A 27,737-nucleotide genomic window follows, 5' to 3' on the forward strand; every position below is an offset into this window, starting at 1 on the left:
CAAGCTTCAACTTTTTTTGCGACGACGTGGGTTCATGTGAATACTTGGGCGCGCATGGTGAAGCATTCTTTTCACTACTTTTTACAGATTCCGTTATCTCAACTCATCAATACAACCCTGTATAATCAGACATGCCTCCCCGAGGGAGAGGCGGTAATTTCCGCGGCCGGGGCTCTCGCGGCCGTGGTGGACGTGGTGGACGTGGTCGCGGTCGCGGGTCAAGTCGGTTTGGACCAACTCGAAGGTTTGATGGAGACCGACTGGCCGAAAAGGATGAGTAAGTCGTGAAGCTTACCTTCATGGTTGTGAATTGGAGATTGACGAATCGCGCTGCAGATCGGAAGATTCGCTCAGCGAAGAGAGTGAAGATGAGGAGCAAGCAGAAGAGTTAAACGACATCGCGTCCGACGATGACGAGGATGAGAAGCCCGCCGCGCGGCCCTATATGGCTCTGCTCCAAAGCTTCAACGAAATTGGTGCTCCGAAAGCAAAGAGGCGAAAGCTTGAACATTCGGAACCGCGCAAGGAGACTGACGAATTGGAGTCTGATCAAGATGAAGCTGTGGTCGGCGAGGACGTCGATCGGGTTGATGAGGAGGAGGAGGACCCCGCCGCTGGCGCCGCCGAGCAGCCAGAAAATGACTCGGACTCTGAGGATGAAGAGGACTCAAGTGATCCATTCGATGCGCACTTTGCCCACGCACACGAGATAGCATCTGCAAAGGCGGTCAAGGCGGTCAAGGACGAGCAATGGACGACAAAGCGTACCATGATGCAGTCATTACGCACTACCCTCATGTCACCGGGGCCTGGGAGCGACTTGGAAGCACCGCGACCCGCGTCCGGTCTGGACGACTTTATGCTCAAGAACAAGCTGAAGGAGACCTCTGCGAAGAAGTTTGCTAAGTTGGATGAGACACAAAAGACGCTCATGCCCCTCCTGTTCGACTACAGAGATATTCTGCACTGCGGACGAACAGCCAAGAATGCGGAGGGTATGCGGAAAGCTGTTTGCTTGCATGCGCTAAATCATGTCTTCAAGTAGGCTCCCTGCCGCCAGCAAACCATTTGCAGCCTTTGCTTACCCTGACGCAGGACGCGAGACCGAGTCATCAAGAACAACTACAAGCTCGCCAAGGACGGGGAAAACACAGAACTTGAGTTCAGAGACCAGGGCTTTACGCGTCCAAAAGTTCTCTTCCTCTTGCCAACCAGGAACTCCTGCGCTCGCATTGTCAACATCATCCGAGACCTCTGCGGCTCAGATCAGCAAGAGAATCGCAAGCGGTTCGACGACTCCTACATCGAAAAGGAGTCAAACTTTGGCAGCGACCGCCCAGAGGATTTCCGAGAGCTGTTTGAGGGCAACGACGATGATATGTTTCGCCTGGGAGTCAAGTTTACACGCAAGACAATCAAATACTTTGCCCAGTTCTACAACTCGGACATACTGTTTGCAAGCCCGCTTGGCCTGCGCATGGCCATTGGTTCCGAGGAGGACAAGAAGAAGACAGACTTTGACTTCCTGAGCTCCATCGAAATGGTCGTCGTCGATCAGGCCGACGCCTTGCTCATGCAGAATTGGGAACACGTCGAATACATCTTTGAGCACCTCAACCTGCAACCCAAGGACGCGCACGGCTGTGACTTTAGTCGCGTGCGGAGCTGGTACTTGGAGGACTGGGCGAAATATTTCCGGCAGACGATTATCCTGTCGGCTTTCAATACCCCTGAGCTCACTGAGCTGCAGAGGATGCACTGCCATAATTGGGCTGGCAAGGTCAGACTACAGCCAGAGTATCCCGGTGTCATCCAACAACTCGGCATCAAGGCCAAGCAGACATTTTCCCGCTTCCAGTCTCACTCGGTCGACAAGGACCCGGATGCGAGGTTCGAGTACTTTGTGTCCGCCATCGTGCCTACGCTGGTCAAGCGGGCAAAGGACTCCAACGGCACCCTCCTCTTCGTTCCGTCATACCTCGACTTCGTGCGTGTTCGCAACTATTTTGCAAACTCGCCAACCATGAGCAGTGTCACGTTTGGCGCCATATCCGAATATACCGATGTTCCGGAGGCATCCCGTGCCAGGTCCCATTTCCTCACTGGCCGGCACCGCGTGCTGCTTTACACGGAGCGCGCGCATCACTTCCGCCGATACCAGTTCCGAGGCGTCCAGAAAGTCATATTTTACGGGCTGCCCGACAACCCCATATTCTACAAAGAGATCGCAGGGGACTACCTGAGCAAGAGCGAACAAGATCTCAAGATCGAGCCGGGGCAGGGCACAGTGAGGGTCATGTTTTCCAAGTACGATGTCATGAAGTTGGAGAGAATCGCTGGTTCCAAGAGAGCTGGCAAGATGATACAAGACCGCGGCGACACGTTTGACTTTATCTAGATAGATCATGGCATAGCGTCTTTAATGGACACCCGATCCCCCAGTGAGCAGGGATTGTAGCCGGCCACTGCGGCGCCCCGGTATAGGCGTATCATGATGGTAGTAAAATTGCACATATACATTGTCTTTGTTGTACACTGAGTCTCCATGCAGCACCCCCGGCATCCTCCGAGCCGCCTTGCTCTCACCTCGCCGGTCGCGGAGCTTCGGGCGTCTTTGCGGGTTCTGGTGCAATATCGGCAGCAACGGCCGCTGTGCTCGGTATACTCTCGTCCGTCTTCAAACCCATGAAGCGCTGCACCATGTTCTCAAAGTCCTCCTCACCGCGGAACTGCGTCACCTTCTTCATGTTTTGCCTCGTCAGGGGAGTCGACTGCCGGCCGAGCATACGGTCGCGGGCCACCGCCTTGGCCGTCATCATGAAGCGCGAGTCCTTGGGGCCATCGACGAATTCGAGGATGGCGCTCTCGCCTTGGTCGTATGTGTTCTTGGGCTCGGTGCGCGTCACGCGGGTGTACCCTCCTTCGCGGGGCAGGTATCGGTTCCGCAGCTCGCCAAAGAGCTTCGGAAGCAGGATGTGTGGTGTCTGCGAAGGGAAAGATGGTCAGTATCCGTGTGTTGTCCGCCAAAACGGCGGCGCCGAGTGCTGCTTGGGGAAGTGGTGATGATGGTGCTGGGTGGTCTGCGGGCTTTCCGTACGTAAAGAATACCCTGGGCCGATCTCCGACAGGGCTCATTGTTCCTCTTGGCCAGCGTTATCAGCTTCTCGGCCAGCCGCTGCGCCTCTTTGGCCTTTGCGTATGTCGTCTGGATGTGCTCGTGCTGCACGAGCTGCGTGACGAGGCCGCGCAGCAGGGCCTGTCGCGCCGACGAGTTGCGGCTGAGGTGCCGGTACTTGACGAGGCCGCCGGCCATTACGCGTACGGCGAGTGGGAGTTTTGCTGGTCAATGGATGGAAGGAGGGCGACGGGGGGCGCTGCTTCGGGGATTGAGTTGAGTTGAGCGGCAGCCTCGTTCACAGGGTCGTCGTCGTCGTCGTCGCGAGGCTCGGAGACCGGGATTGGACAGTGGTGGTGGTGGAAATTTTTGGCGGAGCCCGCACTGCAGCCCACCCGCCCAGGCCCAGCCTGACGAGCCGCGGGCTGCAAAGCTCACCCGGACCTTTTCGACCAACTACGTCAACCCTCTCGCAACCGTCAATTTCGCAACGACAGCAATTGACGCCTTGCCCGGCCCTTGGGGAGCCCTTTTAGCCAGCGACGCATCATGAAAAGTCACGCATAGGCTTCTTGAGAGCAATTGTCTTTGCGTCCGCGACCCTCTCCCGCCATCGGCAGCACTACGAGCCGCTTAATACCCGCGCACTCCCGTCATCAGCCGAGCGCAACCACCATTGTCACCATGGGCTTCGCAACCGGCTTCGTGAGTTTCCCTTCCTCGCCCCTGGCCGTCTAATGCGCCCTCGTATCCTAACCCGGTCTGCAGACGGGTGGCGTCACCCTGACGCTCTCCCTTGCCTATCTGTCGGTGCTCGCCCACCAGCGCACCCGCGAGAACCAGAGCCGGCACCTGCGAGCCCAGGCGCTCGCCCTGCAGACGCTCGTCGACCCGATCCCGCAGCCCCTGCCGCCGTCGCGCTCCGAGGTCGCTGCCGCCCAAAGGGCCGCGTCAGTCGAGGTCGCCAAAGACCGATGGAACGAGGAGGTCGAGAACGCCGTCCGGTGGGTGCAGAACACGGACTGGGTGGACGTGCGGGAGGACCTCGAGGCTCGCGTAGCCAACCTCTGGGCCCGGGCATTTGGCGGGGCCGTCGACGGCGCCGAGAAGGCGGGCGAGAAGCTGCCGCCCGCGGTGCGGCAGGCGGAGGCGGCCGCACGGGAGGCAGGCAGCAGTATCGCCAGCGCCGGCAAGGCCGCATTCGACAAGGCCAAGGAGAGGGGCGCGCGGTACGAGTCTGCGGTAGAGGACAAGGCCCTCGAAGCGCGACTCGCTGGCCGTAGGCAAATCGAAAAGGCAGAGGGCGAGGCCAAGAAGAAGGCGTCCGAAGCTCAGGGCGTCATCGCCTCGGCGCTTGAGAAGGGCCGCGACAAGGCACATGAGGTCGTTGACAAGGTCAAGTCAGCTGTGGGCCTGGCCGAAGAGCAGGTTGCCGCCACCGCCGCCGAGGCTGTGAACGGGACGGCGAGGAGTCCCGTGGCAAAGGCGCTGCAGCAACGCTACGAGAAGCCCGAGGCCAAGGTCAACCGCACGGTGGCTGAGGTACTACAGGAGAGATATACGCCGATAGATAAGCGGGACAACACGGTGTTGAGGGGCGTGTAGGGGTGCATGCGCGGATCACGATCGGCCTTTCTTGTGTGCGGATTCATGCTGGCGGATAGAGGAGCTGTATTGCTTGATGTATGAGTAAAAACGCGACTACAACCATGCATAGAGGGTGGTTTGAACGGGTGGGCTGCTGTGTGAGACGAGTTACTAGCTGGGTTTCCCCCTCCCTTGTGAGCTTGTGTCGATTTGCGCGGCTTGAATTTTATATATCCGTTGTCACTCATGAACCTTGCTAGTTTTTCAGTGCCATACTGCCAACCTCTAAGCACGTGAACATTCAGAGTCACACAGCAGCAGACCAAAACAAAGTTAGCCGCCACGACCGCGCAGCGGCGAATACTTTAAAGCGGACCACGGGAAAGGTCAATAGAAAGCCTATACGCTCGCAGGCAGACGCTAGTGAAGCGTTTCCGCCTCGCTGAGTTCGTGATGTTGTTGATAAATGTTATGGTGCAGGGTAACCCGCATCCAACGAGCCGCAAAATCGCGGTCCTCCAATGAAGATGAAGGAACCCGCAGGGCGCCAGACGATGATGGATTCCGAGGGAGGACGCCGGCCAACACCGCAATTCGCCCGCAACCCCGCGAATAGACGGGCATCGGAATCCAATCTCACAGGCCGACCGATGGAAAGCACCGGAACGGGTGGGAATGCGGCGGCCACACGGCAGCTGGACCACTGGAGCCCTGCGCCCTCCGCCCCCATTAGCAAATGCGAACGCCTGATTGGCCACATGCACGGCTCGGTGGCCGACCTGGAGCGGCGCTCCCGAGGCTCGGGGCGAATGGCGAATAAGCGGGAGGGCGTACGCAGGGGCGAGAAAAACGTCGCAGTGACACTGTCGTCTCTTATTTTCTTTCCTTCCTTCTGCATTGCACCCGCTCGCCGTCTCCTGTTCTCCGCGCCCCGGCAATTTGTTCGTCCACGACACAGGACAGGACTGTCCTCTCCCGCGGCTGATTTTGTGTGCTTCAATCGTCCGCCTGTGGACGAAATATAGGACGCCTCTGTCGCTCTCAACCCAACTCCTACAGCCCCGCGCTGTGTGACGCTCAATTAGCCTGCGACTTTGTCATCGCCTTCAACCCCCGTCCACAGCCGCCCACATCGACGACATCCCGGGGACGGACGCCTCCTCGTCGCCACGCCTAACAAACGCCAGCCAGCGTTGAACCTGCAAGAGATTTTGCTAGAATCGCTCGCATAGCCCGAAGAAAAATGTCCTTCTCCAGCCTTGTCCAGGACCTCGCGTTGCGCGACGCCAACGGTAGCCGTGCTTCGGGCCCGGCTCCGTCCGTCTCGACGGCTGATGACCGGACATCGCACATCTCGCGCGCCATGTCGTACACCAGCACGGCTGCAACCAGTGTCAGCATCTCCGGCGACATCTCCAGCCAGCTTCACGGCGGCTATTTCCACCCTCTGGCCCGCTCCTGGCAAGCCGAGCGCCAGCTCACCAAGGTATGCAATGCGTTCTCACGCTCGCCTCCCCGCTCCACCGGGGAGCTCGGCTGACTCTCGCTCTGCTCTGCAGTCCATGCTCATCTACCCCATCTTCGTCACTGATGGCGACGACGACATGATCCTCGTTCCGTCTCTGCCGGGCCAGCACCAGCTAAGCGTCAGCCGCCTGGTCCCTTTCCTTGAGCCCCTCGTCCGCAAGGGTCTGCGCTCCGTCATCCTGTTCGGCGTTCCCATGAAGCCCGGTTGCAAAGATGCACTTGGCAGTGCCGCCGATGACCCCGAGGGCCCCGTCATCCAGGCTATCCGCCTCATCCGCCGTCGCTTCCCCCAAATCTTCATCTGCACCGATGTCTGCCTCTGCGAGTACACGTCACACGGACACTGCGGCATCCTCCGAGATGACGGCAGCCTCAACAACCAGCTCTCTGTTGACCGCATCTCCGATGTCGCCATTGCGTACGCCAAGGCCGGTGCCCACTGCGTTGCGCCTTCGGATATGAACGACGGGCGTATCCGTGCCATCAAACTGAAGCTGATTGAGGAAGGCATTGCACATAAGACGGTCCTGATGTCCTACTCTGCTAAGTTCTCCGGGTGCCTGTATGGGCCGTTCCGAGACGCCGCCGGCTCTGCGCCGTCTTTTGGAGATCGCAAGTGCTACCAGCTGCCCCCTGGCGGTCGTGGCCTGGCCCGCCGGGCTATAACCCGCGACATCAACGAGGGCGCCGACATCATTATGGTCAAGCCCGCTAGCCAGTACCTCGATATCATCAGCGATGCTAAGGAGCTGGGGAAGGACTTGCCAGTCGCCGCGTATCAGGTCAGCGGCGAGTATGCCATGATCCACGCCGGCGCCAAGGCAGGAGTTTTCGACCTCAAGACCATGGCTTTTGAGTCCACCGAGGGCATTCTGCGCGCCGGAGCGACGATTGTTGTCAGCTACTTTACTCCTCAGTTCTTGGACTGGCTCGAGCACTGATTTACAACCACCGATAAGGCTTAGATGGGACACCTCACTGTGCGGTATTGGAAAAGGATGAGAGCATAACTACGGCGTTACGGATTATATGGCGGCCTTGAAAACTAGAAGCGTACTTACGACACTTGAACATACTTAACGAATGAACTCTACCTGGCGATTCAACCGATTTCGTTGCTCCCTTTATCGTGTGTGAACCTGCACCCCGCCGCCGTGGCCCACGACGATCGCTCCGGAGTAAGGACTTGATGCATCGCTCCGCGGTATCTCCACTGTTTATGCAAGATGGAGTTCGCACAGTTCCAAGGCGGCTCTGTCTTGGCAGGTTGGGGAGAAGACCACCTGATCGGCGCTCTTGGCCACACCTAGACTGTGTCAGGGGCGTACGAGGGAAGCGGTGTCAGACAGACAGGCAAACAGGGCGGCTGGCTGCAGCGTTTTGGTGTGAGCGCATGAGTCTGCCGCATGAGTCCGCCGCATGAGTCCGCGCCGCCTGGGATGGGTGTATATACCCATATATATTATCTCACCTGCTGCACTGCACGTACCAGCTGTCTGACTGTTGTGTGCGGACTCGTACCAAGGATTACGCGGAGGCATAGCCGACAGTAGTGCGGTTTCACGGCCGACGTCGACGTCAGCGGAATCCCTCTTTTTTCTCCCCCAAGCCAGAAAAGAAAGGGAAGGGCCCGTTGTCTAGCCGTAGCAAACAAGTCAGAGACATGCTTATGCGTCCGCTGTCTGTCTGTCTGGTCGCCATGAAGTCGGCCAGTGCATGGTCACGAAGGCGCATGCGCGCAGGCAAACTCTGCCGTGACACCATCCGGTGCGTAAACGTGTCGCAACGAGGGCTCTTGATTATGTTTTCGACAGGGTGGGTTATAAACGGTCGACTAATTTTTTCACTTTCTTCCTCTTGGCGATCCGCAGTGAATTATTACAATGTGACGGGCTGGGGACCCTGCAGTTATTGACGTCGACGCCTCGCCTCCTGTGCGCTGTCATATTGCTCGTAGCATTGTATACGTTCGCCAGCCAAGCCAGGACCAGGGCTGGTGGGCGGCTCAGATGGGATACTAATATCACAGCAGAGCAGATGCAAAAAGGATGCATGCCGGGGACGAGACATTGTTCTGCGGTAGTACCTCAGCCCCCGACGCACATAAACGCAAAAAAGCACCGGGGAGACTATCGTTGCCGAGCACGCGTGGCCGAAGCGCGCACTCCCGCCAGCCAGCCAGCCGTCCTGCCTACCTGAGCCCCCCTCGGCGTCCCGTCTCGCCGCATTTGCCCACCGTCAGAACTTCAGAAGTCACCACGAGATGCCCCAGGGCCGAGGTTCCGTTGCACCGCTGCAAGCATCAGGCTCGACGAGAGAGCACGATCGGCCTACTGTGGGTCGACAGGAGGCGGAAGCGTCAAGCTGGAACGACGGCGCTGGCGGGGAGAGCAGGGGCTCTGACGCTCGAAGAACCCGGTAATAAAGGTGGAAACGGAGTCTGCCAGATGAATGGGTTGAAACGCGGCGCGTGGAGAGCCTCGAAGGGGGAGGCAAGGAGGCTTGGATATGGGGGGATCAAAGACAATCTTTTGGAGGTGGGAGGCGGACCCGGAGTTTGAACCCCTGGGGGCCAAACTGCCGGCGACTGGCCTTTAGCCGTTTCGGGTGCTGGTACAACAACAAAGAACAGCCCGAAACAACAGCCTTGGAAGTACTGGAGGGCGTGGGTGCTGCCTTGGCGCTACCTATGATGCTACTAACTACTATAACATCACGCGCTGGGGATGAATGATGAAAGTTGTCAGCGGAAGACCCGTACCTTTTTTGAGACCCGTGGGCAAGGCAAGGCAGTGGGGGTGGCGGCTGGCGGCTGTTTTCTGCAGCGGCTGCTGTTGGTTCAATGGCAGGCATGCAGACGGGACGGCAAGTTGGGTTGGGTCGCGTGGGATCCCCGCCAAGTGCCGCCCCAGTCTCACTGCCGGCGTTGGGAATGTGCGTGACGACAACGGAGCCGTGCTTGGTCGGGCATCGACCGCGCTGGTCGACCGAGAAGGGATGCTTGAGTAGTATACATGGCAAAGCTCTCTTGCAAAATGTCCATGGTGTCAGCGGCAAGACACGAGGGAGAGCGATACTACTACTGCTGTTCTACTGCTCAACCACTACTAATACTAATCGGCGACGAAACACTGTCGAGCCTCCTTGCGTGGAGCAATTCGTGTGTGCATCATCCCCGTCGTTCCGTCAAGGCAGGACCTATTACAAGCGCCCCCCCACACACGGCGGCCCCCCTTACTCGCCATTCCTCGGACGCACGTTGTCGATCGTCGTCCATCCATCTTGAGGCGCGCAATGCATAGGATTCCGGCCTTCTAAACGTAGTGGCAGTCCCGGGGGCGATCGGCGCCTCCAGAAGATAGATACTACGCGCCTTTGTTCAGGGAGCTGCTGATGAATGTAGGCCGAGCGTCTCGTGATGGCTGGAGGGCTGTAGGACCGTCCGTCGGCGAGGGTGACCAGGGCGTCGACCGAGTAATTGCGTTTTCTGTTCAATGATGCCCATCGCTCTCCTTCTGCATTGGCCCTTCCGTGTTGCCCTCCGATATCGACAACGCCAGCTGAACGTCCAGGGGCTCTCTTTGTGCGACGCGACCGAGGGTGATGACCGCCTTCGTTATTTTCCCTGACAGCCCTGTCGTCTCTCATTAACCGGCTTATTACAACCGGCCCGGACCAGCTGATTCACTCCAATCGCCAGGCCCCGGAGCACGGAGAACCTCATGATTTTTGTGCCGCGACCCGACATCGAATCCTACGCCGACAGATTTCGCGACAGAGAAGACATCGTCGCGGTGCAGACCAGCGCAGTCCCGACAGCCTCACCGTCATCACCCTGGCCTTTTGTGACGCAGCCCAAGTTGGGGCCCAGGCTGGTGTCACGCGAAAAGTGAATGCGGCAGCCGGTCGAAAGCAGGATTCCACATCACCCAGCAACAGCACCAGCATCAACATCAGCGCCACCGCTACTACTAGCACCAGCCGACTGGTGGGAAGGAACACAGAGGGGCCTGCCTGCCTGCCTGCCTGCCTGCAGCAGCTGCGCCCTGCGGCGTGGGCACACAGAGGTGGCAGGCGCGAACTACCTACCTAGGTAGGTACCTTGCCTGGCCTGGCCTGGCCTGATCCCTGGGAAAGGTTCCTGGTTCCCTGCCCTGCGGCGCAGACGATGCTGGTGCGCTTGATCGTACCTTCCCTGACACTTCGTACAGGTTCGTGCGCCACGAGCGTGGATTACTCGGGTCCTGTGCGCGCGCGTACACTGCGTGTAGTACCCCATCGTATGGTTGCGGACCTGACGCACCGACAGGTACCAACCAGCTCGCGCACCTCTCGAATGACGGGCGTGCTTGTTGAGGAAGGTACAGGACCCCCTGTGACCTACCTTGCGTCAGGTACCCTACTATACACACGTACGACCTCACTTCGTATACCCTGTGGATCGCACATCTCCGTCTCCATCTCCATCTCGCCTGCTGCTGTTGGTGCTGCTGCTACTACGGCAGCGCTGCACAGTGTTTCCCCCCACCCCAAGGCCCGCTTCCCCCGTCCCACGAGCCAGGGTTAGCCGACAGGGGTGGCGCACGCTCCAGCCAATCGAACCCGACCTCACCGCCGAACCTGGGCATCGGCTACGCCGCTACACTGTCCAGCGGCCTCGCCAGTGCGTTCCGAGACCGTGGGTCGACGTTGCGGCAACAGGTGTCGAGGCTCGATACCCTCCGCCTCCCCCTTCGAGCAGCACGGGTATCGGCAGCTCAGCCAGGTTGGTGAGGTACGTGCGCTCGCCAAAAAGTCAATTCTTCTTCCTGCCTTATCCTTCACTCTTCTTCTTTCTTGCAGCGCGGCTGTCCTGCTGGCTGTGCTGCATCGTTTGGCGGCAGGCTCCTTCGGTCTTGTACTTTGCCCATCGTCTTATTATTATTGGCCCAAAGCGTGTCTATTGGCCGCATCTGATTCCAAACTCTGACCTTCCTTCCAGGGCCCTGGATCATCTCCTGATCGCCTGCCTGCCTTCCTTCCTGTCGTTGTTTCCTTCCACTCCCGCCGTCCACTACGTTTTGGAATCTTTGTTTGACCCGCCCTCTCCTGCGACACCTACAGCCCGGCAAAGCGTCGCTCGCTCGGCTCAACCCTGTCAGCTCTCGAGTCGATCTATTGTCCCACCGTCGTCTATTTGTGACACGAACCAAGGCTTGCTTCGAGCAAATCGCACGACCGACTCCCTCGTACCGTCCACACGCCGCCAGAAACAAACAAAGGAACGGCCAAGCACTGCAGGCTCATCCAGCCTCGTGCGCCCGAGCAGCCGTTCTTTCCATCCTTTCTGCTTTTTCCGACTTCCACTTCTCTGGCGTCTTCATAGGGTCCGTCTTGTTGCTGGACAATGAACGGACGTGCCGCCTCGAGGCAGAGCCTCTCCCATGAGGAGAAGATGGGCCTCCTTGAAGAGCGGACCATCTCGGATGCCGAGAGCGAGGGCAGCAGCAGCAGCAGCAACACTGTTGATTTCGAACGACGCCCTATCTTTGACTCCTCGAAAACACCCTCATATGCTTCAGTCGCCGCCATCCCCTCTGAATTCCTACGTTCGACGGCCTGGCGCAGCCTAATAGTCCGCACCTTCATCTTCCTGACACCTAGTTTCTTGCAGGGCCGCCATGCTAGGGAGCAAATATGCCCGGCGAAGCTGTCCCCGACCGCTTATCTCGATGGCATGCGCGGCCTTGCTGCTCTCTTCGTCTTCTTCTGTCACTACTTCTACCAGGCTTTCGTTATTGCTGAGGGTTGGGGCTGCAGCACGACCAACTACCATATTCTGAAGCTTCCATTCCTTCGGCTTTGGTATCAGGGACCACCCGCCGTCTGCGTCTTCTTCGTCATTTCCGGCTACGCCCTGTCCTATCGCCCGCTGAAGCTCATCCGCAGTCGATCCTTTGGAGACTTCTCTACCACGATGAGCTCGCTTGTGTTCCGCAGGGGAATCCGTCTTTATCTTCCAACGGCCATCTCGACATTCATGATTATTGGACTGTTGAGGATCGGAGCGTACGAGTGGACCCGGGAGTTCGCCAACAACCGGACCTACATGAAGGTCGTTGTCGAGCCACATCCTGCGAGGATGGAGAGCGCATACGCACAGTACAGAGACTGGGCCATTCACATGTTCAGATTTGTCCATGTTTTTGGCTGGGATAAATTTGGCGGGAGCACCTGTAAGAATCAAACTACCGCTAAGCCATCTCACATACTAAACTTGCGGGCAGCCTACGACGTACACCTCTGGACTATTCCAGTCGAGTTTCGATGCTCTCTTTATCTTTTCCTGGTCATCATCGGCACGGCTCGATTGCAGTCGAAGCTCAGATTCCTCGTCGTTGGCGCTATCATGTGCTTTGTCTACCGTCACTCTCGCTGGGAGCTGTTTCTTTTTTACTGCGGCATGCTGCTGGCTGAGTGGGACCATGTGCGCGGCGCACACTCACCTACTCCCTCATTGCCTCTCGATGAGAAACCTTCATTCGGATCTCGCAGGCCCCTTTGGAAGACGATTTTCTGGGCATTGGTCAGCATTCTTGGACTGTACCTCATGTGCCAGCCCGACGGCCGCGGCGAGATTACCCCTGGCTGGGTCTACCTATCGTCCCTCATCCCAAAGTGGTGGGCTGAGGAGAAATACCGCTACTGGCAGTCAACCGGCGCCGTCGTCTTCGTCTTGGCCGTGGGACACTCGAAGGGCTGGCAACGATTTTTCAACACGCCTGTGGTCCAGTACTTTGGCAAAATTTCCTACGCCCTCTATCTTATGCACGGACCGGCAATGCACACGGTAGGATACCACTGGGAGAAGTGGGCATACGGAGTGACCGGCGTCCAGGGATATTGGTACAACACCGGCTTCGTCCTGGGGTCCGTGTTCTGCATCCCAACGGTGATCTGGTGGGCAGACGTTTTTTGGCGGGCCGTGGACATTCCGACGGTTAAGTTTGCCAAGTGGTTTGAACAAAAGTGCATAGCCAAGGATTGAAAGGTGGGATGACTCGGCGAATGACGGAGTGTGTTATTCAAAGCATGGGCCCGCTGCAAAGACGGGTGCTCCCAAGCGAAGCCTTTGCATGTGCGGTTGGAGTTGGCGTTGGCATTGTTATCCGTTTCTGGCCAGGATACCCATGGAAGTCGCGGGGCCTGAGGGTGTAGATTATCCTTTCTTTGACAGTTGTCACACATAATGCCATCATCTACAACCTTAGGGTGCTCTTGTTGGATTGGGTGTTGCATGTGCTGACGTGGCTCCCATGACGGGATGATTTGGTTAGTTCTGGACGCCGGAAATGTCACGGACGCGAGAAGTGTATAAGGGGGGATCCCTAAGATCGGTCGACCACATCATTGAACCTCTACGCCATCTGGTCTATCATCTATTGGTTCTCTTGCCAAGACATCTTTCTTTTCCTTTCCTCTCTCCTCCTCAATGCCCATTTGTTTTCTTCGGTTAATTCACCGCTCATCGCGAGCATACACCCTTCTGCCGGCGACCCATGTCTCCCGAACCTTGAGCGTCCGCAGCTTCTCGACGTCGAGGCCGTCGAGGGGCTCGTCGAGGACGACCCAGTCAGCAAAGGCGCCCTCGCGGATGGTGCCAGCCCTGCCGTCGAGAAAGGCGCCGTAGGCGGGGCCAGTGGTGAAGCCGGCGAGGGCTTCGTCGAGGGTGAGGGCCTGGTCGGCGTGCCAGCCGTGGCGGGCACCGTCGAGGCCGCGGCCGGTGGCGGGGCTCTTGCGGGTGACGGCGGCATAGATGCCGTGGAAGGGGTTGGGGGGCTCGACGGGGAAGTCGCTGCCGAGGACGAGGGGGAGGCCAGCGTCGAGCAGGGAGCGCATGCGGTAAGCCTCGGTGTCGGCGCGCAGGTGGCCGAGGCGGGCGAGGGCGTACTTCATGTCCGAGGTGGCGTGGGTGGGCTGGATGGAGGGGATGATGCCGAGGGCGCGCATGCGGCGCTGGTCGTCTGGGTGGATGATTTGGGCGTGCTCGATGCGGAAGCGGTGATGGCGGGCCTGGCAGCGGGCGAGGGCGCCATCAGCGTCAGCGTCAGCGTCAGCGTCCTGGTCGCCATCAGCGTTGTTGTTTTCGTCCCCGTCCCCGTCCCCGTCCTCGTCCTCGTCCTCGCCGCCGTCGTCCGGGCACTGCTGACGGAGGGCGGCCTCAAAGGCGGCGATGGCGTTGCGGTTGGCAAGGTCGCCGATGGCGTGGATGTTGACCTGGAAGCCGGCGGCGGCCCAGGCCCCGGTCACGGCGACGAGGTCGGAGGCGTTGATGAGGAGCGAGCCGGAGCTCCAGGGGTGGTCGGCGTAGGGCTCGAGCATGGCGCTGCCCCAGCTGCCGAGGGCGCCGTCGGCGAAGAGCTTGACGCTGCGGACGGCGAACATGTGGTCGGGGCGCTCGACGCGGGCGGCGTGCTCGACGCAAAAGGAGTTTCTCCTCTCGGGGCACTCGAGCATGGCGTAGACGCGGACGGTCCACGAGCCATCGTCGTCGTCGTCGTCGTCGTCGTCGGCCATGGCGGCGTACATGCGGTGGTCGGCCGGGGTGGAGCTGGCGTCGTGCACGCCGACGAGGCCGACGGCGTTGAGGCGGCGCAGGGCGGTCTTGACGGCGCGGACCTTGCTCTCGAGGGACGGCTCGGGCCAAAGCGCGAGGATCTGGTCCATGGCGTTGTCGCAGAAGACGCCCATGCCCGGGTCGCGGATGACCTCGCCGCCGGGCACGTCGGGGACGTCGGCGGGCAGCAGGTCGAGGACGGCCTGGGAGACCCAGACGCAGTGCACGTCGATGCGGTCGAGCATCATGTAGGCGCCTGCGAGGCGAGCATCGTGCTCAATGTCTTGCTGTGCGGTCGAGGGAGTCAACTGGCCTGTCTCTCTGTTTCATGCACCACTTTGGTTTGCGTACACGTGTGTGTGTGTACAGTATATGTGTGTACACACTCACGAATACATGTTCATACATGCACATCTACGCACATACAAAGTACACACACGCCCGCATACACAGACACACAGACACACAGACACAGACACACACTCACACACACACACACATTTATATAAAAGATCCATGAAGAGGCAGACTCACCGCGGTGGGCATGTGCCCAAAGACAGCCTGGTCCCAGCCGACGCCGCGGATCCAGCTGTCCCTGGTGCCGGCGCCCGGGTTTGCGGCGCGGTAGGCGGCGATGCGGTCGCGCGCTTCGTCGAGCGACGCGGACCCGAAGAGGTCGACCGAGTGCAGGAGCTGTCCGTACTGCAGCAGGTGGCCGTGGCCGTCCCACAGGCCGGGGATGACGTGCCCGTCGGCGGCGACGACGGTGACGCGTGCTGGCGGCTCGGGCCCAGCTCCGGCTCCGGCTCCGGCCTCGGACCCAGTCCCGGACTCGGACTCGGCTTCGAGGATCTTGTCATCGGCATAGACGCGCGTGAAGCGGCCGTCGCGCACGGAGAAGCAGCGCGCCGCGGGCTGGGCGTCGTCCTGGGTCCGTACGCTGCCGTAGCAGTAGGTGCGGGCTGGGCCGCTGCTGTCGGAGGAGGGGGAGTAGGGCGTCGATGACGGAACGTCGGCAAAGGGAAACTGCACTTGCTGCTGCTGCTGCTGCTGTAGGCGCAGGGCAAAGGCCAGGGCGACGGCGGCGGCGACGGAGAAGAGAGCTCCCCAGCGGAGCAGCGGCGTGGAAAACATGACTGCGGCGGCGGCGGCGTCTGGTTTGCTTGGGCCAGACAGAAAAGGCACGGGGGGGGAAAGGGGGGGAGCCCGTCAATTGACGTCCCGAGGCGGCTGTCGCGACCGCTCTGACGCGTGTCCCCGACACCTGGACGCGTCGAGGCTGTCTAAGTTTTTTTTGGTCCTGGTGTCGTCGGTGGAGGATGATGAGGATGGGTGAGGCGAAGAGTGAGGGCGGAGAGAGGTGGTGAAATCGTGATGCATCAAAAATGTCGAGCCCGAAGCCGATGTCGCTGGGCGGCGGCGGCGTGTCGGCCTCTGCGACCGACCTGTAAATTTACCGCCTGTGAACCAACTACTAGGTACGCACTGCAGCCACGCACCCCCACCGGCCACCACCAACAAACGTCGCCGTGTCAGTCAGGCTGGCTGGCTGTCTGCCCTGCCCTGTCCGTCTCTCTCGCTCCCCACCAGTATCATTGGAAACGCCTCCTGCTGGGGCGCGGGCGGGCCGGTCCATCTGCCGCCCCAAGCTTCGATTCAGGGTCCGCGAGGGCCGATATCTTGTACGTAGCCATTACATACATTATTACTCCTGCTTTGCACCGTTGGGCATCAATCTGAAAGCACTTATTAGTGGCTGAAGAGGGCGGTCTGTACGGTTCGGTTAGTACTGGCACGCACAGTCATGAGGAGGCTTGCGATCGACCAGGACCAACCAAAAAAAAAAGAAGAAGAAGAAGAAACCAAGTGTCGGCGACGCGGCGCACCGTCCACGACGCAAACGCCGCAGGGTGCCGTCGCAGAGAAGGCAGCCCACCCAAGAGGCACAGACAGGCTCGCGGACGTGTAGGATAGGATCCGCGGCAATGAGGCCTTCGAAAGTATATACTGTACTTCGTACATACCAAAGGGACGTATGGCCGACCCTAACGCCGAACTCAACTCTGCCCGCCGGCAGCCGTCGGCCGGACCATCTATTGTCTTGTCCCTGCCCTTTCCTTTTTTATCCGCGAGGCGAGAGAGTGACGGGGCGTGCCGCGCCACCGCCTCTACCGTGTTAAGGGTGAGGAGAGGCCCATGATAGCCACTATACCTCAAGATAGTTACACCCTTCCAGAAACAAAGACTGGCGTAAGCACACCGCGCGTTCGTTTCCCTTCTCCAGCCCCGGGCGCCATGGGACGGGCCGATGGCGATAAGGACGTCCCTCTGAGCATTTCCCTCATGTCAAGTGCCGCCGAGTTCCCTATCAGATCCTCCTGGGCGATGATGCTGTCAAGGGAACACGTCAACCGGGCGCTCTTTTCCCAAACCTGCGCCAGCCTGTGCCATTCGCATCGCATCGCCCTTGATACGCCGCCGGGCCCCCGCCCGGGCAGGTGAATCGAGACGCAGACACCTTGGAGCTAGCTATAGGTAGAGAGTCAGGCCACAATATTTTTTCCCCCTTTCTTTTACGTCTCAATAATATAATGAAAACGACCCCGAATCGTGTATGCAGCAGAAAGAAGACTTATATAAATACCAAGTAGCCCTGCCGCTCTCCTTTTCGTAGCATCTAGGAGACTCATAGCCACCCATCTTCTACCATCTCTCCTGCCGACCTGCGTGCCCCCTGGTGCTGCTCCTCATTGCTCATCCCCGATCCTGACGCCCTCCATCTTGTCTTATTCTCCCTCAGCTATCCGCAACGCGATGCACGCCAAGCTCCTTTTCTGCGCCGCCTACATGCTCACGAGGGCGGCCTCCAGCGCCCCCGGCGGCTCCAGCATCCCGTGGTGCCTCGACAACCGGGTCAAGTACCACGACTTGTCGAACGAAGACTATGCGAACCGTATGGCAAACGAGTACAACTGTCACAATCCGGTCCTGGGCGTATGTGAAAAGGCCCCTTCCATCCCGCCCCTACAGAGAGAGACGGGGGGAGAGGAAACGAAATGCCCCGGGGCTCGTAGAGAGAAGCTACTAGAGAATACTCTACTGACATCGTAGGACCTCATCCCCCCATACTGCAGAGATGCAATCCTGACACTCAGCTATGCGTCTATGAGGAGGCCCGACCTGACAACGTACAGCCCTTATCGGACAATGGATGGACAGTCGCGTACTCCCAGAAGTCCGTTAAGTGTTACGAAGCGGTTGGCCTCCCCTCCCCTTTCTTCCCCGAGTTGACAAGACCGTCATTGTTCCTGGCTAACCGCCTCTGCCCTCTCTTGTCTTTCAACTACTCCAGTGCCCGCACGAGATAACTCATCACAACTGCCGTCTCAGCCCAGCAGGCATGGGCGAGACGTATGTCAGATGCGGCCTCAATGCGGAAGATGCTCTGACTCCTGTATAACAACAACAACAAAGATGGTAATAAGGGCTATGTGATAAATACGATCGAGGCGTTTGCGCATCCGCTGGACCGCATCATGTTACTATTCGAGGAATCGAGGATCTCAACCACTGCAGCAACCAACATTTTTTTTCTATAACAACCAAAAAAAAAAACACGCTGATTTTGGTCCCATGTTGCATGTACGTACTAACGTTATGCATTGCTTCGTACTGGCTGTAACACTCTGTAGCCGGCAGTAGTCAAACCCGACATCGTCGACCCCTGGCAAGCAAGAAGCACCGGCCAGGTGGCGCTGTCAGCTCACTTGAACCCCCTCGGCCAAGTCTGATGATCCCTGCCGAAGGAAGGGCTTGGGAAAACACCAGCGTGTCTGCCTGCTAGTTATCCACTTGATGCTCTCCCACAGGCAGTGCCGCAATTTGCCGTGCACTATACCACGACGATCAACAGGGAGGAGAGACTGCCAAGTCTCCAGTGACATAGCGCAGTCATCTACCCATTCATCCATTCACCGTTCTTTGGCGACTCTTGAGGCCGACGACGACGACGACAACGAGGATAACGACAACAAACACCATCACCACCCCCCAGTATCCATCACCATGACACCCAGCGGCAGCAGCATCAGCACCACCACCACCGCTAACCTATCGACCACGGCCGAACTCGACGCCCTCGCCGCCACCGACGTGCGCGAGCCCATCCCCGCCGCCGCCCTCGCCCCCGCGCTGACCTCGCCGCCCTTCATCCCCACCCGCTCGCTCATCAACCTGCGCGACGTGGGCGCCGTGCCCGGCAGCGCCGTGCCCGCGGGCCGCTTCTACCGCTCGGGAGCCATGGACGCCGCCGCCGCCGACCCCGACGCCCTGGCCTGGCTCGCCGCCAACGTCCGCCGCGTCTTCGACATGCGCCTCGCCAGGGAGCGCGCGCGCGCCCCGGACCCGGCCGTCCCGGGCGTCGACAACGTCTGGTACGACGACAGCGACGGCGGCGGCGGCTATCCGGACCCCGTGCTCGCCGACTTCGCCGTCGACGGCGGGCGGCCCGCCTGGAGAGCGCAGTACCTGGCCGTCGCCCACAACTACCGCCCCGTCATCCGCGCGGTGCTGGAACACGTGCGCGACCGCCCGGAGGAGCCCGTGCTCTTTCACTGCACCGGTACGTTTTGTCTCTTTTGCGTGTGAGGAAAGAGAGTGTCTCTTTGTGAGACAATGAAGAGAGAGCGAGAGAGATAGAGAGAGGACGAGAGAGGAACAGAGGGGATACATGGATAGTGAGTGAAAACCCGACCTGGCTCACTCGCTTACGTCTTCTCTCGGTTCCATCGTCATCAGCTGGACGGGACCGCACCGGCGTCTTGGCCGGCCTGCTGCATCACCTCGCCGGCACTGACCCCGAGGCCGCCGCGCGCGACTACATGCTGTCACGCATCGGCACGGAGCCCGCGCGCGACAAGCTCACGCACTTTGCCATGGCCACCGTGGGCATCACCGACCCCGACACGCCGGGCTTCGTCAACCTCATCAGCCTGCGGCCGGACCTCTGGGCCGCCTTCCTCGAGGGCCTGCAGGACGAGTTTGGCGGCTGGGACGGCTACGTCGTCAAGAGCCTGGGCCTGTCCCCGGAGGATCTCGCCAAGATCAAGGCCAACATGCGACCCTAGGTTTTGTTTTTGTGTGTGTGTGTGCTAGAAGAGCCTGCGGGAGGGAGGGAGGGAAAGAGAGAGGCAATGACGATATGCGACTGACGCGACCCGACAGGTGTACCGTCTTGTATATATCAAGTTACTAACTACGTAGGTAGTGCGAACCCGGATGCCGGGGCTCTGGTCCTCCCCTCCTCCTGTCTCCGTCAAGTCTCTGAGCTCTCCTCGTGAATGATCGTGTGCGACTCGGAGGGGAGAGACGACCGGTGTCACCAGACCTGCTCTCCGCCACGCGCACGCGTGCCCGCCTGCCACAAAACAAACTGGAACGAACATCCCTCCCCCCCCCTCGAGTCACGTCATGCCGCTGTCCACGAACGCCTCGGAATGCTTCCCCGACCTCTGGCATCCGGAAACGCTAAAAGCTTGTTGCAGCGAGCGAAACGGCACTCGCAGGCATGGGAGGCGGGAGGCGATCTTCAGCCCCTGATCCTCACCTCCAACTGGCGCGCCAACGCCCCAAATACAAGAAGCCCCCCCATTCAGCAAGATAGATAGCATCGCGTCGCGCGTCGACGCCTGCGACACAATTTCCAACGCCACGCCATTGGCGCCCAAAAAACGCCTGCGAATTCAGAGCCAATGATGCCAATACTATCTTGCCCTGATCGACGAGGGATGGGCGCATCTCCCATTCCCCAAAACACGCTGCCCCAGCCGTGGATGTCTCAGATGCCACGACCTGGAATTCCTGCACACAAGGTGCGCGAACGCCCCTACGCCCCTCTCTCCCTCGTCTCCCAGGGCTGGTGATCACAATTCTTTGATGTGGCTCGCGACCGGAATTCGATGGTCCGCACCCGTGCTGGAGCGTCTGGCGCAACGTAGGGCGTTGGGAGGGAAGGGGGCATGGGGTGGAAGGAGGACGTTTCGCAACTGGGAACGCTCCTTTGAGAGGCCCCAAGAGCCAGAATCTGAATCGCGTCGGATGCCAGACAATGTAATGGATGAACTGAGGCTTGGCAGGTATATAATGTGGTGCCCGGTCGGGTTTCCAGAGGAGTGCAGGAGAGCTCTCGGCGTCCCTTTCTAACCATTGCCTTCTTCTCACGCCTACCCGTGGTCTTCTCCTCTGGCACCTCCCCCGGCGCCTCGCTGTTGATAACCCACACCAGTCACTCCTTTTATTACACACATACAACACACAAAAAGTCGGCAATCATGAAGTTCAGCAGTGCTGCCACCATCATTGCCGCTCTGGCCGGCGGCGCCCTCGCCATGCACAGCGAGGGTGCCAAGCCCATGGACATGGACATGAATATGGCCAGGGACAGCGGCATGCCCGCCGCCGACAGCAAGCACGACACCGAGACCATTGCCGGACTGGTGAGGAAGGCCGGCTCCGGCGAGCTCATGGAGGAGCACGAGAAGCGACAGCTGGACGCCCTCACCAAGCTCCTCGGCGTCATCAACAAGCGCATGGAAAATCGCATGGAGGTGACCGACATGGAGAAGCGACAGCTCGGCAATCTCCTCGGCGACCTAGGCGGCCTCGGCGACCTCGGCGACCTAACCGGCAAAGGCAAGTCGCCGGGCACCGGTGACGATGCGAAGGGTCCTTTCGGTGAGGACTCCGCCGGCGGTCTCCCCGGCGGCGCTGCTGCCCCCGTCGCTGGTGCCCCCGTCGCTGCTGCCCCCGTCGCTGGTGCCCCGATCGGCGGTGGCACCGGCGGCAGTGGCCTGACGAAGCGAGGTGGCAAGCCAGGCGGCTCTGGCGCCGGAGGTGGCTTGAACGGTGATGACGTCTTTGGCGGCGCGGGCACTCGCAACGGCGGAAGTGGCGCCGGAGCTGGCGGCGCTATCGACGACAACGTCGTTGGCGGCGGCGCGGGCCTCGGCCACATTTCTCGTCGTGACGACGACTTCTTCCACAAACGCAACACGGCTCCCCGGCCCATGAGCGACATGGAAAAGGTCAAGCGACAGCTCGATGTGCTCACCGGTCTCCTTGGCGGTCTCCTTGGCGGCGGTAATTCCTAGACTTGTGTGCCGAGACGTCAAATATGGTGTGCTTTGCGAGCTCAGACCTCAAGGGCAGGGTCCATAGGCCTGACGCGTGCGCACAGCCCCATGATGCGGATGTTCGTGGTTGCGATGGGAAAATCGCCGGCAAGGAGCAGATGGATGCACCAAGTTACATTTTGGCTGCTGGGGAGGAAAAGGGTTAACCCTGGAGCTCATCATACAGGCTTGTGTCTACTACTACTACTACTACTACTTGCGGTCTTCTTCCACGGGTCGAGTCTAGTCAACTGTTAATTGCATTCGAACTCATCGACAGTCCCCCCGGCGGCCCTCTTTGTTCGTGTGATGTGATGTTGGCGTAGGACAAGAGATACACCAGGCGCCCGCGCGTAGGTATCATGGTCACAGGATATCGCAGCGGGGCGGTAGATGGAGCGCGCGCGTTGGATTATGTCGAGGGGGAGGCAGCGTGCTCGAGAGGGCGACGAGGGCATGCCTGTTATCATGGTGCTTGTGGGAGCCTTGCTTCCAAGGGGTGAAGGGGGGGGGATGTCATGTCACTTGCGTCACCTGTCTCGGCTGGGTTGCGGCCCTCTCCCTTGGAACAGGCACCTGCAGAGACGCGAGACAATTTAGGAGGGAAAGAGAACTTCACGTCACCTTGTCTGGCTTCCCTGGCGTCAGCGCCGCAAAGCCTCATCCCCTTCCTACGTCGTCCCGACGGTCGACCACGTACGCCCGGCGTCATACCAGGCAGGGCAGATGAACGCGAGTCGACAACCAACAAGGCCCCGTTGCATGGTCCAGTGACCCACATATCGAACGGACGAGCGAGCGAGCGCCGGTTCTTGTCTCATCTCGATAGTATGTCTGCACTTGTCACCTATCCCTCTCTCTCTCTCTCTGACAAGTTTTTGTTGACCTCCCAGACCCACCCCCCAAGCCTTCCCTCCCTGTCTCCCCCAAACGGACGGAACGTCATGCCAAACGGAAGGAATGCGCCGCAAAATGACATCATCTCCCGCCCAGCCACAGGTTTGGCAGGCTTGGCGGGCAACCAACCCACCAGCCACTTCCACTGGGCCGGACATGATGGCGGGGAAAACATGGAGGCGGTCCCTGTCTGTCGCTGCCGTCATCGCCAATCATCAGCAATGACAAGTTACCCCTACCGGTGACGTCCATCCAGCTGCCAGGGGTCCTCAATCCTCATCTCTCTCGCGGCAAGCCGGCGCATCACCAAGCATCGCAGCGTATACCTACCCAGACCCCAGAGTTTGCCCTACCTGCCTGCCTCGGCGGCTCGCTTCTATTTCTCCTTCTATTTCTGGAGGGGTGGCTTGCCACTCAAGCCCCTGTCCCTCTCTCTCTCTGCCTTGGAAAACCGCACCCACCACAGACATGCAAGCCGCCACGAACCGAACCCTGCGTGCTTGCTGATCGGCATGGAGAACCAAACGCCCCTTCCCGCCCCCGCGAGCGAGGACCGCACGCTGCCAGGTTTTCGCCGCACCATGGCATCATTCTTCATGACAGCGCAGCGAAAGAAAATCAAGGGTCCCACCCACTCCCCTCGTGGCCATGTCGTAACCTCCCAAACCTGGCACGGCCGTGATCATGATGATGGCCATGATGTGACCTCGTGTGAATCGTTGGGGGTCCGCCGCATATAAATCTCGTAGTCTCTCCAGATCTGCTCAGCGTTCTTCCTATGCTTAACCCGCTCCAAAACGCAAACTACAAAGCGCATCCACAGAGAGCCCAGACACTTCTCATCAAGCACATACCACAGACCTCCAACGTCACCATCTCAAACGGAACTCAAGCCGCCAACATGTTCTCTGGACGTCGTACCCGCCGCAATAACGCCCATCACCATCACCATCACACAACCGCTACCACCACCCGCGCTCCGCGCCGCAGCATCTTCTCCCGCCGCCAGCGCGTTGTCGTCCACCCTCAGAAGCGCAAGCCCACCATGAAGGATAAGATCAGCGGCGCCTTTACCAAGCTGAGGGGCAGCTTGACCCGCCGGCCGGGCCTCAAGGTATGACGTTCGCCTATACCAAAGGCCAATACACGTGGGACGGGTGACTAACATCATCAACAGGCCGCTGGCACTCGCCGCATGCACGGAACAGACGGCCGTGGATCTCACCGCCACGGACGCCGATTCCTCTGAATGCAACAACATGAGTGACCGTCACAAAAGACATTCGCACTTGGGTTATATTATCTGACTAGCGTCTTGCATTGGCACCATATACACATGTTATACCCCCGCTCTCACCAGGGCGCACACCTGTAATGCCATGATGCCGACCTCAGCAGGAAGCTTAAAGCGTTGCATTTAATAGTACTAGATGTACCATATTCTGCATTCATCTCAAAGCAAATCACAATTTGCGTGGCTCGCACATAGTATTCTGCATAATCTGTTAGCACATGTGATCAGTTAACTTGAAGCTGTAGTTACCTGTCTCACACACAAGAGCCTTTCGTCTCCTCAGGGTATGGGCCTGAGTGATGGATGGACAGGCGTTTCAGCCTCCCAGATGTAGTTGGTTGAGTAAAGACTGGATTGCGTCGCTGGCTTCCCAGCTCACAGTGGTGTTGTTGGTGGTGGCAGGTCAATCACGCTACGCAATCCTGCTCCACCATTTGCACAGCTTTCCAGCTAGAGCAGCTCGTCGGCCTCTCCGGATCGAGCTGCCAAGGGGCGAAATGTCGACGCCATTCGGACTTTATGCCGTCGTTTTGACACTCGTACAGGGCGTGGGATTCGCGAGTCTCGTACAGAGGGGGGACTTTGTTCGGCGAGCGGGTCTGGGCCTCGTAGGCTTGACGAGCGGCCGAGCATAAGTCGATTGCAGTCGCGGGCGGCAAGCACCGGCGTCGCGGGATTCGAGGACTCGGGAACCCTGACTCACTAGTCAACATGAGGATCTGGCTTGGTGGCTTTCAGCGGGAGGTACCACTGTAAAGCCAGCTCAAGATTCTCCAGCTCTTGCTTGCTCGGGGAAGGGTGCTTCTTCTGCCTCTCCTCCCCCTTGATGGCGTTGATGCGATCAAAGACATTTGATTTGGCCCGTCGATCGGCGCCTGAAGCTAGAGCGGTACCCTTCACCGAGGCGCTCTGCTTCACATCAACCTGGCGAATCGTGGCCCTCGCCTCGTCATCTCCAAGCTTGACAGCAACTTTGGCCAGATTGACCTTAACATCCGACGCGAGACTTTCCCCCTCGGAAGGGTACGCAGACTTTGGGTCAGAGGCGTTGGATGACTTGCATGGTGAGCCAGGTCGAGGCGTGGAGGATCCGGTCGGCTGGGTGTTCAAGATCCTATCTTCGAGATTCTGCTCGAATCCCGCTTCGGAGCCAAAAGGGCAGTCGGACCCATGCGCGGCCATTCGGGCTGGGTCACCAGCCTCGCCCATTTCGACAAACATTCGCCAGACTTCTAAATCACTTGGGGGCTGCAGCGCGGTTGGCTCGCCGCCGGAAACATCGACAGCCTGATCCGTTTTCAAGGACTTGCGAGCGCTGGAGGTCAGCTTGCCGCTCATGTTCGCCCCAGGGATCCTTTGAGCCTTTCTCTTGTTCAAGTTTGTGCCTTCGGTGCGGCGCAGCGCCGTGGTCTCGGTCGAAATGTGGGCTGGCGGAGCCGGTATGTGAGTGGTTGACCGCAACGCAGGGCCGTCGACGTTATGTCGGATTGCTTCTTTTCGAATCTTGGCGGCTTCAGTAGATTCTGGGGTGGCTGGTCTGCTGCTGAGTCTGTCCCAAGCGTTTGACATCTTGGCCAATACGGATGGAACCATGCGCGAGACCTTCGACGCCGCGGCGCCTTTGGGGTGAGGTGTCTTTGGCTTGAGAGCCTGGGTTGCTGCCAACATGGCAGAGACCTTCCGTTCAATCTCATCGGCATCGACCACAGGGGAGGTGGTAGGCTGGCCCGCGTGGGGTGGTCGCGAGAGACCAGCGTTCTCGTCAAAGGCTGGAAAAGGCTCCAAGCCCGACTCGCCGTTATCATCTTCATGGGATTCATCAAATGGCGACTTCACAGAGTCAGCGCCAGAGTCGGCTTCTCGTGTCACCTCCGTCTGGCTATGAGAGTCGGGCCGGTCCAGGGGGGCAGAGGTCTGAGCGTGCTGACATATCTGCCTTCGAGGGGAGGGTTTCCCGTCGCGTGACGGCGACGAGCGATGGGGAACCGGCGTAGATGTGCTTGCAAAGACGGCATGCATGGCAAGTGGAGAGATCGGAACTTCGTGACGAGAAGGACCGGTGGAGACAGACATCGTCATCGGCGTAGGCCTGCCTGATGGTAGTTGAGCCGTGTTCCGTTCTGTGGAAGGGGCTCGACCACCGTTATTTTCCTGATACTTCGTATCATCCAATAGAGCGCTGGCTATCTCATCGATGCTGTTTGAGTGACGAGTGCCGCGGGTATTCGTGACTACCGCAGAACTAGGTGCGGAAATGGCGAGGGACGGGGCACGTCCTGGGACGCCTTAGCGAGAGCCCAGAGGCCGCAACGCAGGGGGTCGGGGTCCAAATACCTTGACCATCCTCAACTCGTACGGCAGCGGTAGATCGGCGGCGGCGACGCGAGCTCAAAGCCTTGAAGAGCGAGCTCTTCTTCTTGCCGTAAGTTCGAGGCGCCATCTTGACGTGGAGTGCAAACTGACGCGAGGTGCAAACGGATGACCGAAGATGCAGAAAGAGGGCCCAAGAAAGGGGGGGGGGGGGGGGGAAGGGAGTGACGAGTTGCAACAGACTGTACGGTCACAAATGCAAAAGGTATGTGCAGAGCGACAGAGATGCTCGCCAAAAAGAGAGCGTTGGTGTTTGGTGTGTCAAATCGCGTGATCAAAAAGGGGAGACGAAGAGGGCTAGAAACGACGATCGCCAGAGACTGTCGGCGCTCGATGCACTGAGCCGTCAGAGACCGAGGCCGGAGGGATCATATCCCGAGCGATCGTGTATCTGGGCGGGTTGTATGGATGTTTCTGGCCTAGAGCGGCACGGGGAGGTGGTTTGGGGGTGAGCGAAGGAGAGGAAGGAGAGGCGATGGAAGGGTGAGAGGGACAAACTCAGGGCGAGGTTTGCTCACGGCCTTTGAATACACGAGATAAATTCACTTCACGGGCATGTGACCTCTCTGCGGCCGCTGCACAGGCTGTAGGCAGCTGTCGTGCGGCTGCGCCTAGGGAAGGAGCTGTTCAAGAGGAGGCTGACACCCATTGGTCGGCGTTATGCGTGATTCACTGCAATGGCATCAGGCTCACATCTCACCCGGTTGCTCGAAAAGTCAATTCCTGCACGCTGCAAGTAAGTCACAGGACAGACGACGCAGCAGAAAGTGTTGAGAATGCGGGCGCCGCTTGCAATACGACGAGATGCTCGATGGTGTCGGAATCTGTGAGTCGCCAGTATGGGTGTGGGGGAGATGCTTCCCACGAGTGCTTCCAAACCACCCCAAATCAATTCAAAGCACATGCGAACGACTCCAAAATTTGAGTACTTCCATCTCATGGAACAACATCTTCGAGCGCGAGAAGCGTGGCACTTGGACATTGGCGACGTCGCGGCCCGCCGCAAATGATGCAGGGCTCAGGAGACGGGGGGCTAGGACCGAGCCGCAATTTTGATGTAATGTTCATATGAGAACGTCATGGAGAATCCCATCATTGATGAGCTCGGACTCAACGGTCTGTGGTGCCAGGTTCTCGCGCCTTCTCCGTGGCCGTCAATTGTTGTCAGCGCCGTGCTCTCAT

General features: G+C 59.2%; 11 protein-coding genes across 11 annotated transcripts; 8 read left to right on the forward strand and 3 right to left on the reverse strand.

The window, feature by feature from the left end:
• Positions 1–21: 21 nt before the first annotated feature.
• Positions 22–2,512, forward strand: UTP25 (rRNA-binding ribosome biosynthesis protein utp25). Its single transcript, XM_047988155.1, has 3 exons — positions 22–277; positions 337–1,041; positions 1,096–2,512. The coding sequence occupies exons 1-3, from the start codon at positions 132–134 to the stop codon at positions 2,396–2,398; spliced, it is 2,154 nt and encodes a 717-aa protein (XP_047844147.1). The 5' UTR covers positions 22–131; the 3' UTR covers positions 2,399–2,512.
• On the reverse strand, positions 2,380–3,549 carry mrpl8 (54S ribosomal protein L8, mitochondrial). Its single transcript, XM_047988156.1, has 2 exons — positions 3,098–3,549; positions 2,380–2,984 (listed from the first exon to the last, which is right to left on the reverse strand). The coding sequence occupies exons 1-2, from the start codon at positions 3,311–3,313 to the stop codon at positions 2,583–2,585; spliced, it is 618 nt and encodes a 205-aa protein (XP_047844148.1). The 5' UTR covers positions 3,314–3,549; the 3' UTR covers positions 2,380–2,582.
• Positions 3,550–3,580: 31 nt separating this feature from the next.
• JDV02_006736 (uncharacterized protein) lies at positions 3,581–4,941 on the forward strand. Its single transcript, XM_047988157.1, has 2 exons — positions 3,581–3,820; positions 3,884–4,941. Exons 1-2 carry the CDS (start codon positions 3,800–3,802, stop codon positions 4,718–4,720), a joined length of 858 nt encoding a protein of 285 aa, XP_047844149.1. The 5' UTR covers positions 3,581–3,799; the 3' UTR covers positions 4,721–4,941.
• A 1,004-nt stretch (positions 4,942–5,945) lies between these two features.
• Positions 5,946–7,170, forward strand: HEM2 (Porphobilinogen synthase; the record flags this gene model as incomplete). Its single annotated transcript, XM_047988158.1, has 2 exons — positions 5,946–6,188; positions 6,262–7,170. The coding sequence occupies 2 exons, from the start codon at positions 5,946–5,948 to the stop codon at positions 7,168–7,170; spliced, it is 1,152 nt and encodes a 383-aa protein (XP_047844150.1).
• Positions 7,171–11,615: 4,445 nt separating this feature from the next.
• Positions 11,616–13,256, forward strand: JDV02_006738 (uncharacterized protein; the record flags this gene model as incomplete). The annotated part of the gene is made up of 2 exons (XM_047988159.1): positions 11,616–12,444; positions 12,496–13,256. 2 exons carry the CDS (start codon positions 11,616–11,618, stop codon positions 13,254–13,256), a joined length of 1,590 nt encoding a protein of 529 aa, XP_047844151.1.
• A 340-nt stretch (positions 13,257–13,596) lies between these two features.
• On the reverse strand, positions 13,597–16,168 carry JDV02_006739 (uncharacterized protein). Its single transcript, XM_047988160.1, has 2 exons — positions 15,360–16,168; positions 13,597–15,112 (listed from the first exon to the last, which is right to left on the reverse strand). Exons 1-2 carry the CDS (start codon positions 15,957–15,959, stop codon positions 13,727–13,729), a joined length of 1,986 nt encoding a protein of 661 aa, XP_047844152.1. The 5' UTR covers positions 15,960–16,168; the 3' UTR covers positions 13,597–13,726.
• Positions 16,169–17,528: 1,360 nt separating this feature from the next.
• JDV02_006740 (uncharacterized protein) lies at positions 17,529–18,430 on the forward strand. Its single transcript, XM_047988161.1, has 3 exons — positions 17,529–17,819; positions 17,960–18,082; positions 18,178–18,430. Exons 1-3 carry the CDS (start codon positions 17,640–17,642, stop codon positions 18,283–18,285), a joined length of 411 nt encoding a protein of 136 aa, XP_047844153.1. The 5' UTR covers positions 17,529–17,639; the 3' UTR covers positions 18,286–18,430.
• A 460-nt stretch (positions 18,431–18,890) lies between these two features.
• Positions 18,891–19,951, forward strand: JDV02_006741 (uncharacterized protein; the record flags this gene model as incomplete). Its single annotated transcript, XM_047988162.1, has 2 exons — positions 18,891–19,446; positions 19,623–19,951. 2 exons carry the CDS (start codon positions 18,891–18,893, stop codon positions 19,949–19,951), a joined length of 885 nt encoding a protein of 294 aa, XP_047844154.1.
• Positions 19,952–21,154: 1,203 nt separating this feature from the next.
• On the forward strand, positions 21,155–21,973 carry JDV02_006742 (uncharacterized protein; the record flags this gene model as incomplete). The annotated part of the gene is made up of 1 exon (XM_047988163.1): positions 21,155–21,973. The coding sequence occupies one exon, from the start codon at positions 21,155–21,157 to the stop codon at positions 21,971–21,973; it is 819 nt and encodes a 272-aa protein (XP_047844155.1).
• Positions 21,974–23,669: 1,696 nt separating this feature from the next.
• Positions 23,670–24,140, forward strand: JDV02_006743 (uncharacterized protein; the record flags this gene model as incomplete). The annotated part of the gene is made up of 2 exons (XM_047988164.1): positions 23,670–24,005; positions 24,069–24,140. The coding sequence occupies 2 exons, from the start codon at positions 23,670–23,672 to the stop codon at positions 24,138–24,140; spliced, it is 408 nt and encodes a 135-aa protein (XP_047844156.1).
• A 747-nt stretch (positions 24,141–24,887) lies between these two features.
• JDV02_006744 (uncharacterized protein) lies at positions 24,888–26,625 on the reverse strand (the record flags this gene model as incomplete). Its single annotated transcript, XM_047988165.1, has 2 exons — positions 24,888–26,015; positions 26,542–26,625. 2 exons carry the CDS (start codon positions 26,623–26,625, stop codon positions 24,888–24,890), a joined length of 1,212 nt encoding a protein of 403 aa, XP_047844157.1.
• Positions 26,626–27,737: the final 1,112 nt, after the last annotated feature.

This window comes from Purpureocillium takamizusanense, chromosome 6 (genome assembly GCF_022605165.1).
Source record: "Purpureocillium takamizusanense chromosome 6, complete sequence".
Taxonomy (NCBI): Eukaryota; Fungi; Ascomycota; class Sordariomycetes; order Hypocreales; family Ophiocordycipitaceae; genus Purpureocillium; species Purpureocillium takamizusanense.